At 45.4% G+C, this 17514-nt stretch overlaps 1 protein-coding gene across 15 annotated transcripts in view; it reads right to left on the reverse strand.

The window, feature by feature from the left end:
• Positions 1–17514, reverse strand: part of ARHGAP17 (Rho GTPase activating protein 17) — a 96352-nt gene that overhangs the window by 7515 nt on the left and 71323 nt on the right. For 4 of the 15 annotated variants that reach the window (XM_510887.9, XM_063796885.1, XM_016929656.4 and 1 more), the window contains 5 exons: positions 16885–16976; positions 15099–15255; positions 12487–12720; positions 8578–8747; positions 3891–4511 (listed from right to left, as the gene is read on the reverse strand). In XM_510887.9, coding sequence (XP_510887.2) covers positions 3891–4511; positions 8578–8747; positions 12487–12720; positions 15099–15255; positions 16885–16976 — 1274 coding nt within the window. Of the gene's footprint in view, positions 1–785; positions 2767–3890; positions 4512–8577; positions 8748–12486; positions 12721–15098; positions 15256–16884; positions 16977–17514 lie in introns of all 15 variants that reach the window. The other 11 variants (XM_001164627.8, XM_063796887.1, XM_063796886.1 and 8 more) reach the window with 6 other exon arrangements.

A 17514-nucleotide genomic window follows, 5' to 3' on the forward strand; every position in this document is an offset into this window, starting at 1 on the left:
GGTGTATGAGTTTTTAAAACCCTGATGTGTGAATCTAACATAGAAATCTGATTAAAACTATTTTCTTCTAGATAAAAATGATAAATAGCAGGCCAGGCACAATGGCTCACGCCTATAATCCCAGCACTTTGGGAGGCTGAGGCGGCCGGATCACCTAAGGTCAGGAGTTCGAGACCAGCCTGACCAACATGGTGAAGCCCCGTCTCTACTAAAAATAAAAAAAATAGCCAGATATGGTGGCAGGCGCCTATAATCCCAGGTACTCAGGAGGCTGAGGCAGGAGAATTGCTTGAACCTGGGAGGCGGAGCTTGCAGTGAGCCGAGATTGCGCGTATATTAAGAACTCTAACTGGCTAACAGAATAACCTTGGACTTTCTCTTATTTGATCTTCAACAATTTAGACAGATGTCACCACTTTACAGATCAGCCAGGTTGTGCCTAGCCTATGTTATACCAAGAGCTGAAATTCTAACTCAGTCAGGTCTCACTCCATAACGTGTGTTCTTCCTACTATACCTCAAGCTTGCCTGATATGGAAAAGAATGGAAATTAAAGAAGTAACAAGGACAGCCCTGTGACCACCTGTTTCACATCTGGGTACACACTTAGTATTCCGAATCATTGCAGCAAGCATCAACAAAGCCAGTCCTCCTTCAGTGCATGCACTATTAGTAGGGATGCAAGCAGGCAGGGTTAGGGTGGCCGGTTAGTAACAGGCATGAGTGCACAAATATGATCATCAAGTAGCAAAAATGCATTGGCCAATCAGGTGCCTTTTCCTTACCATTAAATATTCCAATCTCAGTTCTTACTGAATATGGCAGGTCATACATCTAAATTATTTAATAAAATGTTTAAATTAGAATACTCTTTGCTAAAATCTATTACTTCAAAAATAGCAAGATGTAAACTCTTTTACATGGGAATTAAAACTCTTACTGCTCTCTAGAGTCACAATTAACAGGAGACTCAAAATGATGCCAGAATGCCGGCATCCTCCAGTGCTGGTGCTGAGCTGTGAGAAGTTGGCTGCCAAACCTGCTTGGCAGCAATAATCTCCCCCCAAGAGTTTATCTTAAGCCCATTAGCCTTAACCCAACTCTTTAAAACCCTAACTTAATCCAATTCTAAAGGAATAACCTGTTTTCAGGAATTTATCCATCTAAAGTTTTCTAAGTGAAAGCATTATGTCATAATAAAGGACCATCCTGTCCACGGAAATTATATATTTTTTCCTCCTTGAAAAACCCAATGGCTACATCCAAGAATGGTTAATAGCAGTATGATCAATACTAGCAGATTAAAAAATTCTAAATGTTGGCCTTCTGTGTACTTTCAATGGGAGGCCAGGGGATTTTAAGATAGTACAGGTTAATTCTGTAATACAAAGATAACTCTGGTAACCTGGAATTTCTTGAGTTAGGAGAATTCATAGTATAGACTGGTTTTTAAATAGCTAGTATCTTTGGGAAACACATTTTTAATGTAAAATTTCACTTATCTAATAATTACAGGCAGTACATTACAGTGTTGTAGCAGATCAGTAAACTAAACTTGTGGAATAAATACACCCCGGGTAACAATGGTATTAAAAAATAGGCATAATTCTGGTTTGGAATCTTTCATTTAAATAAAAGGAAATATCTGAGAATAACATTTTGGTGTGTCACAAGCATGAAATTGTGGAATCGCACCCGGGCCTCCTCCCTGTTTTGAAGGCTACGCTCTGGTTTTCCACTTACGGTTCCTACAGAAAGCCTTACTCAGACCTAAGCTGTGAGCACTCTGGCTAAGGGGCCCACAGTAGGCGTAAGGCTCAGGCCAGCTGATGAAAGCAGCTGTACACATAATGAGGGCCTTATGCTGTCCACATGGAGACCCAGCGGCAGACTTAGATGAGCTCACAGTGCCTTTTAAAAAGCTCATATGGTTTAATAAAGCAAAACGTAAGCATGCTAGAATGCAAAGGAATTTAAAATAATTCAGTGTAGGGTATTTGGCGGAAGACTTTTTTTAATTTTTGGGTATTGAGAATTTAAAATATCAAATTAAGAAGCTCCATGCAGTTAACTTGCACTTAAGATACAAAAACTTAAAATTGAAGCTCAAGACACAAAGGACACAATTTCCTCCCGTGCTGACTGCACCTGGGTCCTCTTTGGTTGGATGCTGGTGAGCCCATCAGTGACAGGTAAAGCACACTGGGAAGAGTAGACTGCTGCTAAGAGGCTCACCAAAAAGATAGAAGATATTCCTTTTTTTTTTTTTTTTTTTTAAGAGACAGGGTCTCATTCTGTCACGCAGGCTGGACTGCAGTGTGCAGTGACACAATCACTACCCAATGCAGTCTCGAACTCCTGAGCTCAAGCAATCCTCTTGCCTCAGCCACTCAAAGTACTGGGATTAGAGGCACGAGCCACTGTGCCTGGCCCCTAAGAAAGAAGATACTCTTCAAGAGCAGCTTGAAATCAGGCTCTTGATCTACTGACATCTACTCCTTGAATTTGAAGCACTGCAGTTCAAAGTGCTTCTGATAAAAATAAAGAAATGTCAATATGCTACAGAATGGATGGCCCATTGGCTGTCAGGGCACACGGTCAAACGGCTGCTCCTGAGCACACGGTCAAAAGCACATATGCAAAAAAAACACGGCTAAGCAGGAGCATTTGGAGCTGTGGGGCGAGCTATGGGGCAAGCTGCTCGGGGCCATTACAGACCTTAGTCCTGGAAACCTTCCCCACCTGTGAGGGCACTAGGAAGGGCATCTATTGGGAAACAAAACAAACAAACCAACATGGCTTTGTTGTTTTCAAAATAAAAGCTCTGATGGCATCAGAAAAAAAGTTATTAACCATTTATAACATGTGCAAATTATGTATTATATTCCTGAAAAAAGTTATCAAAAGCTGTTAGAATCAGTTAACCGTCACCCTTTGGGTTAATGGAAACCTTGGCACATTTTTAGCTGCAAAGTCACTCAATATGGTTGGAAAGCCCAGAGGTGTTATTTCAGCTTCTTTTCTAAAAGTGCCTCCACTTAGAACAATTTAAACTAGGCTGCTGTAAGAAATTATTTGAGGCCCCTAATTACCATTTTTTAAAACACACTAGAAACCCCCATATTCATCCTTAAATTAAATAATAAATTAGAGCATTTGGGATGGAAATATTCTTGAAATGTTAAATAAAATGGTCATGTTCTAGACTATTAAAAATATGCCATTAGGTAGCCCACTAAAACCTGTACAATCACCACCACTTCCAAACAGGTTCCCACTGGGTCTACAGGAAAATCTTGATTCTTCCCTCCCAAGCCATTAGAACATGACAGTGCCCTGAGATCTCCCTTCTGGAGCATTCAATTTGGCATAAATCATGTTTTTTAAAGTTATACCTGAAATTCTGTACTTAATATGAATACTTTTACTCTTAGAAGTACTGTTTAAGCATTTTAATGAGGAATTCACTAAGAAATAAAGTTCATGCTCGTGTTGTAAAATACCTTCCACCTGGAATAAAAGTCATTATGTTGAGAAAAATGTAAACGTACATAGGTCTTAAACACACAAGCAACTATAAGTCAGGGGTCGGCAAACTTAAAGGACCAGGCAGTAAATGTTTCCAACTTTGTGGGCCACAGGATCTTTGGTCACGACTACCCAGCTCTGCTGTTTCAGCACCAATGCAGCCACAGACAATATGTTAACAAATGGGTGTAGCTGTGTTCCAATAAAACTTTAATGACAAAAACTGGCTGCAGGACAGGTTTGGTTTGGCTTGCAGGTGTAGTTTGCTGACACCTGGCATAAATCAAAGCTTAAATAAAATGTAGTAGTACAAAAGCAATGTAGAGCAGACGAGGAAATATGGGCATTGATGTCCTACTTACCTGTTACTATCTTGGAAGCTGTTGGTGCTGTGTTGGTGAGGCTGCTGTCCCCAGCTGAGTGGACACCAGGAGGTTGTGGGGGTGGGGGCACGCTGGGCCGGTTCCTTGGCTTTGGTACTGGTCTCGGTCTCGGTAAGGTTCCAGCATGTGGCTGTGCAGTCTCAGGGTTACCCCCCGCCAGGGTCTGAGGAGCTGGCAGACTTGGGTTCTGTTTTCCTAGGGGCGGAGTACTGGGGGGCGTTGGAGTCTGGGGAGGGGTGTGAGATGGCTGCTCAAGTCCATGCTCACTGGGCAATGCCATGGGGTTGGGAGGGCCCTGGCTATTGGGTTTGGTGTGCATCAGTGGCGTGGCCTGTGTAGGGGGCTGCGGCGGCGGGTGATTGGGAGCTTGGATTGGAGACAGGCTGCTGGAGTACCTCCGGGGTGCTGAGAGCTGGGAGGGGGCGGAGGGCTGGCCTGGAGGCTGGCCCGTGTGCTGGGTGGGAGGAGAGGGGCTTCGGGTGGGTGGCTTTGGTGACAGACTGGGTGGATGCTGAGATGTTCCTGAAGAACTCTGGCCCCCGGGGTGGCCAGGAGGTGGGTTGCCTGGTTTCGGGGGTGCTGGAGCGGGTTTTTTAACAGCTGCACAAAAAGAGAAAAAACACCTTTCAGTAGGAACAGTGAGGCAGCAACCAACCCTGGCCAGGAGCCCAAAGTTAACCTCACCAGTAATAAGGTACACCAGCATCATGTACCTCTGATGAGAGGTGGTCAGGAGGGCACCACACTGTGTCTTCCTCCCCAAAGCCCATAACCCATCAGAACATCTGACAGACAAAAATTGAAGGCCTTTCTTCAAAATGCCTGACCAGTACTCTCCAAAACCGTCAAGGCCATAGAAAAGCACAGAAAGACGGAGAACGTGTCACAGACAGCAGGAGACGAAGAAGATACGATGACTACATGTAATGTGGGCTCCTGGATGAGATCCTGGGACAGAAAATGGACATGAGTGGAAAAACTAGGGAAATCTGAACAAAATGTGGAGTCTAGTTAATGGTAATGAACCGCAAGGTGCAGTGGCTCACGCCTGTGATCTCAGCACTTTGGGAGGCCAAAGCAGGCGGATCACTTGAGTGCGGGAGTTCAAGGCCAGCCTGAGCAACGTGGCAAAACCCCATCTCTACAAAAAACTACAAAAATTAGCTGGGCGTGGTGGCATGCACCTGTAATCCCAGCTACTCATGAGGCTGAGGTGGGAGGATCCCATGAGCCTGGGAAGTCCAAGGCTGCAGTGATCACACCACTGAATTCCAGCCTGGGCAACAGAGTGAGACCATTTCAAAAAAAAAAAAAAAGTTGGGGGGGATGGGGGGACTAGCCCAATGTTGATTTCTGAGCTGGGGTAAATGTGCCATGGTCATGTAACACATTAACAACAGGGGAAACTGAGTAAGGGGCATATGGGAACTCTCAGCATTATCTTTGCAACTTTTCTATAAATTCAAAATTACTCCAAACAAACAAGTTTATTTTAAAAATTAAGTACATTATGCACATTTGAAAGGGCTTTAAAGGCCTATCGTTTTGAAAGTTCAATAAGAAGAAAACTGTTAACAGAGGCCACCCCAATGACACGGAAGTGCTGCCCTCAGCCCACTTAGCAGCCTCCTCATTAGGGCCCCATGGGAAGATGCAGAAAGAGGCAGAACAGCCGGGAGGGACCACCAAGCATGACTAGTTCACCCTCATATAACATGACCCCTGATCCCAAGCCACCTTCTCCTTGAGAGTTTGATTGGTTTGATTGGTCTTAATAACAGAATTTCTACCAATTCCGCAAACATTTGAGTTAATAGATATGTCCTGGACAAAAGCATGAATAAATCTGGAAGAGTTGCCTTAGAATTATTTCTCTAAAGAGAGCTGAATCACATCACTCTCCTCCCTACACCAGCTGAGATCAGGGATAGGAACCTGGGACTGACGAGGGCAGGAGGGAAAACGACAGATCTGGGGCTCTGGTTTTGGGCTGGGAGGGGTAGGGGGAAAGGAGAGACTTTAGCCTTTTTCAAACTCTGCTAAGATCCTACTGGTTCTCTAAGAAAAAAAGAGAAGGAAATGAAGGAAAGAAATGAACATGTATCACTCTTATCACCAGTACCAAGTAAGGCCTTTTATATAAATTATGCACATTATAATTTATATAAATTATCTCATTCAAGTCTCATAAGCTCATTGCAGGGCAAGCTCTGTTATCCCCATTTTCACAGAGAAGAAAACTGAGGCTTGAAGAGGGCCAGTGTTTGGTAATAGGTCACACAGCTAGTAAGGGGCAGAACAGAGACTCCTGCCCATGACATGTGGACTCCCTGAATGCTTTTTCCTCTTCCTCCTTCCCCTATTCCCCAGCTGCCTGTTTACAGGGCCCAGAATTCAGGATTGAAAAGGGTAAAGTCTCGGGGGCTCACGCCTGTATTCCCAGCACTCTGACTGGCTGAGGCAGGAAGATCACTCAAGACCAGCCTGGGCAACACAGTGAGACCCCGACTCTACAAAAAAATAAAGCAGCCAGGCATGGTGGCATGTGCCTGTAGTACCAGCATTTTGAGAGGCCAAAGTGGGAGGATCACTTGAGTCCAGTGGCTGGAGGATGCAGTGAGCTATTATCACGCCACTGCATTCCAGCATGGGTGAGAAAACGAGACCCTGCCTCTAAAAAACATAAGAAAGGAAAAAAAAGAAAGAAAAAAGGGTAAAGTCTACTCTGCTACACTGGTCTGGAACTTTCAACCCTGGAACTCAGAAACCACCAACCAGCTTACATTAGCTGTACTCCAGACTGCCATCGGCATTTAAAAAAAAAGTCTAGTTTTCTGTTCTAAGCAATACTAATTGTAAAGTCATACTGAATAAAAGCTCGTTCCTGAAATTTAAGGGTGTGAAGAGGATGAGGAGAGGGAGCGTGGGAGCAAAGTGTCAGGGGGAGGGGCTGGGAGAAATGGAGGCCTTGTCTGAGACCACCTCAGAGGCGCAGGGGGTGGGGAAGGCAAAAAGAATCAAACCTATCCTGCGAAGAAGCCTGGGAGCTGTGATTTCGGGAAGCATGAAAGACTCTGAATGCGGCTATAAGGAAAAGAGTCTTCTTAATCCAAAACTAGAGTCACACCTGGAATCTAGGTACAGAAGACTAACTTCCCTCAAGGATCAGCTGAGATCCTGATAAGATGACAGGGCCCAGAGAGGCAGCCTTAAGAAGAATAAAGTGGGGGTCTGCAACCAAGCAGTGGACTTCAATTTGCCTCCCTGCCTATAATTTGTAGAAATTCCACTAACATTTGTGTAGTGCTTTATAAAGACCATGCTTCTATAGACAGACACAGTGAATTTAATCCATTTTTTTTTCTTTTTTCGGGATGGAGTCTTGCTCTGTTGGCCAGGCTGGGGTGCAGTGGCACAATCTTGGCTCACTGCAACCTCTGCCTCCCAGGTTCAAGCAATTCTCCTGCCTCAGCCTCTTGAGTAGCTGGGACCACAGGCGTGCAGCACCATGCCCGGCTAATTTTTGTATTTTTAGTAGAGATGGGGTTTCACTATGTTGGCCAGGCTGGTCTTGAACCCCTGGCTCAAGCGATCCACCCACCCCGGCCTCCCAAAGTGCTGGGATTACTGGTGTGAGCCACTGCGCCTGGCCTCTCTTTTTTATTTTAGAGATGGGGTCTCATCTGTTGTCCAGGCTGGAGTGCGGTGGTGCAATCATAGCTCACTGCAGGCTTGACCTCCTGGGCTCAAGTGATCCTCCTGCCTCAGCCTCCTGAGCAGCTGGGACTATAGGTGTGTGTCACCACACCCAGATAATTTTAAAAAATTTTTTTGTAGAGGTGGGCTCTCACTATGTTGACCAGATTGGTCTCCAACTCCTGGCCTCAAGCGATCTTCCTGCCTCAGCCTCCCAAAGTGCTGGGATTATAGGTGTGAGCCACCATGCCCAGCTGGAAGAAGTGATTTTTGAGGTGAGACCTGAATGGTAAGAAGAAACCATGTGAAGATATGGGACAGAATGTTCTGGAAGCCCTAAGGAGGGGATGAACTTAGTTGATTCAAGGAACCAAGAGTGGAGTGTGTTGAGAGGGGGGAGTGTAAGCTCTGGGCTCAGAGGTAGGCCCCACCAGAGCACAGAGAACCCAGGGTGAGAAGTTTGCATGGAAGCCACTGAAGAGTTTAACCAAGAGAGGACATGATCTGCTTGGAGTTTTAAAGCAATTCCCCTGGCTGCTGGGTGGAGGACTGCAGGGAAGACAGGTGGGAGCAGTTAAGATTCTGTTAATCAGGACCTAGGAAAGCCTTCACCCCAACTCCGAAGCAAAAGTGCCTCCCAGACCCACAAAGCTGAGAAGTACAGAGGCTGTGGTAGTCTCCAAACAGAGCGAGGGCTTGGGACACCAGGAAAACTGGGAGCATTTCTGCAGAACTGTTTGTTTGTTAAGCTTTGTCACGCCTAAGGAAAAACTAAATGTCTGCTTTTCTGTTCTCTATTTTTTCCTTTTTCTTTAATGACTTTTCTCTTGAATGACTGAATTTTCTGCTTGGGATTTTACAATAGACATAGAAAAGATCTGGCCACAAGCCTCACCATCTGAATCCTTGCACTAACTTAAGGAGGTCTGCACAGCCTTCCCTGAGGGCAAGGAGGACGGTGGCTGCTTACCTCGGCGCAGTGTATGCGGGCTGGGCCCTGCAGCATTGTGAGGTTGGCCCACGGAGAGCTGGTGGGAGCCAGCAGCTGCCTGGGGCTGGTTTTGGCCAGATGCTATCTGACTGTTGTTTCTCCCTGGTGCTGGCACAGCTGCAGATACAGGGTCCTTCGGTTTGGGAGGACTAAGAGGAGTAAAAGTCAAGTTAGACATCAGACAATCCCAGCTAGAAAATCTGAACATACTGCACATAAAACATAAGATTCCAAGCAGAGTTTTCACTTCGGCAGGCAGGAGAAGGATCTGAAATTCTAACTAGCTCACACTGGGCTTATAAAGCTAATGTTTACTTGGTGCCATATAAAGAGCTAATGTTTACTTGGTGCCATTTTTTTTTTAAGAGATGAGGTCTTGCTATGTTGCCCAGGTTGGTCTCAAATTTCTGGACTCAAGCAATTCTCCTGCCTCAGCATCCCGAGTAGCCGGGACTATAGGACTATTTATTTTATAAGATTCGTTGCATCAGACTGGACTCCAATGACTCTGCCGCTCCAGTATCATCAGAGAGACCATTTCAAAGCAACCAATGCGGAGTTTTCAGTTCTACTGCGTTTGGACTTAAATTGGGCAGTACTTAATACCATGAAATGGCTTTTACATGTTGACATATACACTGTACAAAACTAAGCAAAAGCCATGGCAAAATAAGACTCTAAATGATAAAGGGCTTGATTATTATCAATAACTTGGACTGAAGAAGGAGAACTCAGAGGCTAAATGACTACTCGAAGTCCAGAGTTGGTAGCAGCAGGATAGAGATCAGAATTCAGGCTTCCTGTTTCCTGGCCCAGAACTTTTTATACCAAACATTGTAGCTCCATTTTGTCAAGGTCACCAAAGAGTGAATAACATTAGTGTAATGTACATAAAAATACCTACAGAATACAGTATAAAAAACAAACAGCAGGCCAGGCGCAGTGACTCACGCCTGTAACGCCAGCACTTTGGGAGGCTGAGGCACGTGGATCACTTGAGGTCAGGAGTTCAAGACCAGCCTGGCCAACAAGGTGAAACCCCGTCTCTAATAAAAATACAAATATTAGCCAGGCGTGGTGGCGCATGCCTGTAGTCCCAGCTACTCTGGAGGCTGAGGTGGGAGAATCGCTTGAACCCAGGAGGTGGAGGTTGCCGTGAGTCAAGATCATGCCACTGCACTCCAGCCCGGCTGACAGAGCGAGATGCTGTCTCAAAAAAAAAAAAAAAGCAAAGTAACTGACATTCCATTTGTCCTTCTGCGTTAAGACTAATTATTGTCTTAAATAATACATTTAGCCTTGATTAAACAAATGGAATGTCACAAGGAAATGAAAATATGTAAATTGGCTGGGCATGGTGGCTCATGCCTGTAATCCCAGCACTTTGGGAGGTTACGGAGGGAGGATTGCTTGAGACCAGGATTGAAGACCAGCCTGGGCAACACAGTGAGACCTCGTCTCTACAAAAAATTTTTAAAAATTAGCTGGGCATGGGGGTGCACTACTATAGTCCCAGTTGGGAGGCTGAGGTGGGAAGATCGCTTGAGCCTGGGAGATTAAAAGGCTGTAGTGAGCCATGATCACACCACTGCCCTCCAGCGTGGGTGACAGAGCAAGACCCTGTCTGAAAAAAAAAAAAAAAAAAAAAAAAAAAAAAAAAAAAAAAAAACAGCCCGGGGCAGTAGCTCACGCCTGTAATCCCAGCACTTTGGGAGGCCAAGGCAGGTGGATCACTTGAGGTCAGGAGATCGCAACCAGCCTGGCAAACATGGTGAAACCCCATCTCTACTGAAAATACAAAAATTAGCCAGGCATGGTGGTCCATGCCTGTAATCCCAGCTACTCTGGCGGCTGAGGCAGGAGAATCATTTGAACCCAGGAGGCAGAGGTTGCAGTGAGCCAACATTGCACCACTGCACTCCAGCCTGGGCAACAGAGCGAGACTTCGTCTCAAAAAATAAATTAATAAATAAAAATAAAAAACAAAATCAAGAAAAAGAAAATAAGTGAATTCACTTAGACTTTTTTCCTTCAAACAAAAAAATTTAAACCAAAACAAGTACATGCATAGGGCACAATTATTGACAAGCTAACGTGCAGCCTATGACGTGCACGGGAAGCCCTAAGAAGTCTGAAGTCTTAATTTTTTTTAACCCCAAAGTAAACTTGCCCAAAGTGAAGAAAATGGAATTCAGGAATGCATAAAGCATTCAGCATTCAGTTTTAATGGTGAAACAAGATTCCTATCTCACGAGCAGCTTCACACACAACAAGGCTCTCCCTTGCTCATCCCAAGGACGATGAGAAAGGAGTTCTTTCAAGGCAAATTCATCTCTCTGTGTGGGAAATAAATGTGTGGATAAACAGCCTGTCCTTGTTTTGTGCACATTTATTTTACTTCATATATGATCATTCAGTGTGTTGTGGACGGCCAACACAGAACATATGACAACAAAAATTTTGGCACACATGTATGCAGAGCTAAGCAGCTGTCAGTTCCAAACCACAAGAGATGCCACCTGAAGTAGCCTCTGGTGGTCATCTGCCTGGATCAGTGTGGAGAACTGAATTAATGTCAATTAAATAAAAATCTCAAGTTCTGGCTGGGCACGGTGGCTCACACCTGTAATGCCAGCCTTTGGGAGGCCAAGGCAGGGGGATCACCTGAGGTCAGGAGTTTGAGACTAGCCTGATCAACATGGCGAAACCCTGTCTTTACTAAAAATACAAAAAAATTAGCCGGGCATGGTGGTGTGTGCCTGTAATCCCAGCTACTCTGGAGGCTGAGGCAAGAGAATCACTTGAACCCGGGAGACGGAGGTTGCAGTGAGCCGAGATTGCACCACTACACTCCAGCCTAGGCGACAGAGTGGGACTGTCTCAAAAAAAAAAAAACCTCAAGTTCAAGGTGACTTTTCTTAAAAGTTGCTATCCATTTGCAGCCCACTCCAGGTGGCTTATCCAAAGGTTAAGCAACTAAAAGAGCCTTTTAAGAAAATCTACCAGCCAGGCATGGTGGCTCACGCCTGTAATCCCAGCATTTTGGAAGGCTGAGGCAGGAAGATCACTTGAGGCCAGGAGTTCAAGATCAGCCTGGGCAACCTAGGGCATCTATGTTTACCCCATCTTTACAAAAATAAAAAATTAGCTGGGCATGGTGACAAGCACCTGTAATCCCAGCTACTTGGGAGGCTTAGGTAGGAGGATTGCTTGGGCCTAGGAGGCGGAGGGTGCAGTGAGCTACGATCATGCCACTGCACTCCAGCCTGGGCAACAGAGCAAGACGCAGTCTCAGAAAAAAAAAAAGAAAAGAAAAGAAAAAAGAAAAGCTACCATCTTATTTTCCACCTTGGACTCATGGATCAACTGCCCTACAAGACTGAAATCTGGGGGTGTGGAGTGGAGTCTTAGTCACCTCATGTGCCTAGCACATATCAGTGACTCAGTAAATCTGTTTGACTGAATCAATCAATGAATGGGTGAATAAATGCCAGGAATACGAAAATTTAACTAACTTGCCACATTCAAATGCTTCCTGGTTAGCACACTGGATGACAACGAACAGAAGGTACATGAATGCTGACAGTATACATCCAACAGGTGACAGAGGCTCATCACACTATGAGACATCCACTGGCTTCCGGTTTCCAGCACCAAAGCAGTGTGGCAAAGAATGCAAACCAATGTTGCTTTCTTTGGAAAACATAAAAAGAAGCGAGCCATTCATAGTCTTTTTTTCCATCTTTTGCCAACCAGAGGAGTGAAAGCAAATCTGTTCACTCCATGCTGGAGCAGTTCTTTGGGCATGGATGCCGTGCTCAAAGGCCACCACCTGCAAGAAGGCTGGGGCGTCCAGCCTCCACTGCCAGCAGAAGTCAGCCTCCTTACCTGCCGTCGCCTGGGCTCGGCCCCTGCTCCAGTATGCCCGCGGAGGAGGGGACAGTCCCACCCCCAGAGCTGCTTTCAGCCCTAGAGCTCTGGGGAGGGGGCTCTGGGCCAGCGGGCACCACGGTGCTGCCATCTGTGGGCGGAAGTGGCGGCTGGAAAGCAGGGGATATGTGCTTTCTATTTAGAGTGCCACCCCGCCGGTGGGCCTGGAAGTCCATAAGCTTCACACCAAAGCTACACAGAGAGAAGAAACAGTCAACACACCATGCGAGCAGACTACTGAGACAGAAGCCCATCGGTCCACATGTGTTAAAACCACACATGGGGACAGCCACCCAAGCTGCCCGGCATGCAGTGAAGCGGCAAGGACCAGACTAATGGCCACCCCTGATACCAAGGCAAGCAACTCCACTCGGCTTCAAGCCTGAGCAAAGCCAATGAACCTGGTACTGTTCAATGTCTTTGATCAATTTGGGTGTGAGCAGCTAAAAGCAAATAGGCAGGCCTCATCTTGAATGACATCATGTTAGTGTGTTTATCCCCATACTTCCTCTGCTTTTTTTTTCCCCCTTTAGACATGTGGTCTCACTCCACCACCCAGGCTGGAGTGCTTGGCACTCCAGTGGAGCAATCATAGCTCACTACAGTGCCAAACTCCTGGGCTCAAACAATCCTCCAGCCTTGGCCTCTGGAGCAGCTTGGACTACTGGCACATGTCACCATACTGGGATATTAAAAAAAATTTTTTTTTTGTAGAGATGCAGTCTCACTACATTGCCCAGGCTGATCTCAAACTCCTGGCCTCAAGTATTCCTCCTGCCTTGGTCTCTCAAAGTGCTGGGATTACAGGCATAAGTCACCACATCCGGCCTATTTCCATACTTCCTAGTTCCCATCTCAAATCTGTTTTTGGGGAATGACACAGAAGTCAAGTCCAGAAGGCCTACCAATGGCAGTGTAAGGTTATCACACCACGCTGCCTCTTAACTGAGATGAGATGTAGAAACAATCCTATGTGCATATGCAGACTACATGTGAAAGGTACATAAGGCTGGAAAAGCTGGGCATGGTAGCTCACACCTGTAATCTTAGCACTTTGGGAGGACAAGGTGGGAGGATCGCTTTAGCTTGGAAATTCAAGACCAGCTTGGGAAACATCGTGAGGCCCTGTCTCTACAAAAAACTATTTTAGAAAATTAGCTGTGTGAGGTGGTACGTGCCTGTAGTCCCAGCTAGTCAGGTGTGTGAGGTGGGAGGGCTGCTTGAGCCCAGGAGGTCAAGGCTGCTGTGAGCCATGATCATACCACTGCACTCCAGCCTGGGCACATAACCCTGTCTCAAAAAAACAAAAAACAAAAAGACTGGAAAAAGCCGTTGCTTTGGGGAAGGGAATGGTGGCTGGATGTGGCTGGAGAGGGTGGAAGGAAGGCTGACTTTTCACTTAAGGCCACTGATCTATGAACTTAACAACTTTTTCTTTCAGTTCAAAAAGTAAAAAGATACCTGGCTTCTTGAGCTCGTGCTTACTGGGTCAGCTGGCAGGGAGAATACACAAGGCAGGTAACTGAGAATTGTCTGTCACGTGCTAACTAGACTCATGCACTGTATTCTGTAACTTAAAATATATGAAAGCTAATTTTGTTACAGGTAGAGTTTGTCATCAGGAAATACTACTGAATGTATGAATGAGGGTTCAGAGAGGTAATACGTCTGCATAGAATAAATGTGGATTTTGGAAGGACAGAATAGCGACAGAATAATGCATTCTCCTTTGCTAGGGGTAAAAAATGCAACACAAAGAACAAGAAACAAACAGCACACCTCACTATAAGACTGAGCAATTAAAATAAGAGCTTGTCACTTCGTTTTAATGTAAAACTATTTCTAGTAGTATTATTTCATATACCAAGAAAAGCATATTACTTCCAACAGGCCTCTTAACTGTTAGCATTCCTAGTGAGTACAGTGGCATTTCATCACACACATGGGACAGGTTGGCATCTAAAGGCACAAATCACAGTCTTAATCACCCTTGAAAATCCCATGAATTGCCCATAGAAAAGAGTATATAGAGACACACTGCTTCTCACTAAGTTCAACACTGCCATTTTTTCTTCTTCTAGAATTGGCAAATACTGAGGTTTTTCCCACTGAACATCAAATTCAGTGGTTGGCTTCCATTGTGGGGCCACATTATACCAGAAATATGTCTCCTTAAACACCAAATCACTCAACTCACTGTGCCAGGTGGGTGTTCTCACACTCAATTCTGGACAAAAGTCCACACTATTAAATTTATTTTCCTTTCTGTTTCCCCCCACTCACGTACATCTGGGTCAATTTTAACATGTGTATGATGCCGTTCCACTGCAGGGCTTACCAAGCACACCACCAAGTTAAGCTGGAATACACGTGGAAGAAACGTTAACTGACAAGCTACACACCGACTTTATGGTGAGATTAGTGCTTGGAATTCCAGAAACTATCTGGACACCATCAGTCATGGGTGGATGGGGACCACTCTCAAATCCCAAGTCCACTGAGCGATACCAGATACCACGGGTCTAACAACATATTTACTGCTGGTTTGGAAATGAACGGTCAAATCATACCTTTCCTTCTTCACCAAGTCTCCTTCCATCACCGCCATGCTAGCAGGCCGCTTCCTCTCCAGGGTCCCCGAGTCAGAGTCGTTTCCAGTGTGGAATGAGTGATTCGAATTTGGGGTGGTGAGAGGTACAAATGCTTCTGATACATTAAATTCCACCTCTGCAAGAGGAAAAATAAACAAGTGCATGAGACACTGAGCACAGCAGGCGAGGGAGCTCTAGGACACCCCTCATTGGAACGGGAACCTCGTTCTTCAGTCCACAGCCCTCACTATTTCAAAGTGGAAGCTCCAGGCATTCACATCGCAAGAATGGTCCATCAAACCAGTGGGAAGTAACGATAAGAGGACAAGACAGGGGAAGAAGTATGGGTCAGAATGTAAGTTACACACTTTTGTGCTTTCTCTTTTGTGGAAAATAAATAAATAAAAACAAATCTAGAATGTAGAAGAGGACGATGAGCAAAGATCACTTATTTGAATCATTCAAAAAGAGACATTTAGCTGGGTGTGGTGGCTCATGCCTGCAATCTCAGCACTTTGGGAGGCCAAGGCAGGCGGATCACTTGAGGTCAGGAGTTCAAGACCAGCCTGGCCAAGAAGGTGAAACCCCGTCTCTACTAAAAATACAAAAAATTAGCTGGGCATGGTGATGTATGCCTGTATTCCCAGCTACTCAGGAGGCTGAGGCAGGAGAATCGCTTGAACCTGGGAGGCAGAGGTTGCAGTGGGCCGAGATCGCGTCACTGCACTTCAGCCTGGGTGACAGAGCAAGACTCTGTCTCAAAAAAAAAAAAAAAAAAAAAAAGATATTTACACTTTAATATAAAATAGAAATAAAAGGCAACATCAAGTTCATACTGCCTTTAGCAGTTTTTGCAAGAATCATTTCCTCAAAGGAAACCTTGAGCAGAATGCTAGCATTCGCTCATCCATCCCATCCTTACTGGGCAACCTATATGAATGAGGCGTGATTCCTGATGGTGACAAAACAGTGGTAAAGAAAAGATGGGCTCAGTGGTGAGGGAAAGATGGGTATCATGGGGCTTGCACCCCACGGGACATGGCAGCAGGGTTGCTCTGGGGGAAGTAGATGTGGGGGATCCAGAATTCCAACACTTGCCTGGCCAGCATCCCCAAAGGGGGCCATGGGAACCTCTGTGGATCCCAGAACTGCAACAAACCTAGTTTGAAAATCTATTGCCAGCAGGATGAAATACTAATTCCCTGACACAGCCAACTCAGGCCTTCACCAGCTGGCCCCGATCAACCTTTCCTGCTTTATCTCCTATCTATGGGCAAATCCATAATCTAGCTAGAGAAACAAGCCCTCTTCCAAGTGAAAAACTCCAGCATATTCAACATCGCCTCTTCTAAAAACCAATCCCTGGTTCCCTTTTCCCAGCACTTGAGTTTGTCAAATCGTTCTCCATCCACCTATCTTCTAATTTGCCTTGTGTTATAATTTATCTGTTCATGTGGCCGTCTTCTCCAGTGGCTGGAGTTCCCCCAGGTAAGACAGCATGTTTCACCAGCAAACATATGGCACCTAGTGAGTATTCAACATACACTGACTGGCTATGTTTTAGTGAAACTAAGTGAAATACAATACAATATGATTACCATCATGTCAAAATACAAATGCAATGAACAAAGGCTGGAAAGAAACATGAAAAAGTGAAACCAATTACGTAATCATGAAGAAGGATTACAGATGTATTCTCTTAAGAAGACTTTTTGTACGATTATCACATTGCTTTGGCGGTCAATGAAACTGAAGTGAGAATTACCTTCAGGGAAGAACCAGTCGGCATGCTGAATGATGGGTTCAATCACCGCAACCACATGGACGGATGTGGCTGCTGCCATTTCAGCAAGTGTTCTGCAAAGCAAGTTCACAAAATTAAAATACTTCCTGTAGGCAGCATCTAATTTCTTCTGGTTGTGTCAGGGCAATTCAATTATTTTTAAAGGATAAAATATTTAAAAGATGCAAAAATCAAAATCACTGGCCAGGTGTGGTGGCTCACACCTGTAACCCCAGCACTTTGGGAGGCTGAGGCGGGCGGATCACAAGGTCAAGAGATCGAGACAATCCTGGCCAACATGGTGAAACCCCGTCTGTACTAAAAATACAAAAATCAGCCAGGCGTGGTGGTGCGTTCGCATAGTCCCAGCTACTCGGGAGGCTGAGGCAGGAGAATCGCTTGAACCCGGAAGGTGGAGATTGCAGTGAGCCAAGATCAGGCCACTGCACTCCAGCCTGGTGACAGAGCAAAACTCTGTCTCAAAAAAAAAAAAAATCAAATTCACATGGTCCTGGTCTATGAATGTGGCCGTGATCACCCAGGAAAAAATGACTCTGGCTTGGCTGCTCCTTAGTGTGCACTGTGATAACAACCACAGTGTCTGCTACACAC

The sequence above is a fragment of the Pan troglodytes genome, chromosome 18 (assembly GCF_028858775.2).
Source record: "Pan troglodytes isolate AG18354 chromosome 18, NHGRI_mPanTro3-v2.0_pri, whole genome shotgun sequence".
NCBI classification, from domain to species: domain Eukaryota; kingdom Metazoa; phylum Chordata; class Mammalia; order Primates; family Hominidae; genus Pan; species Pan troglodytes.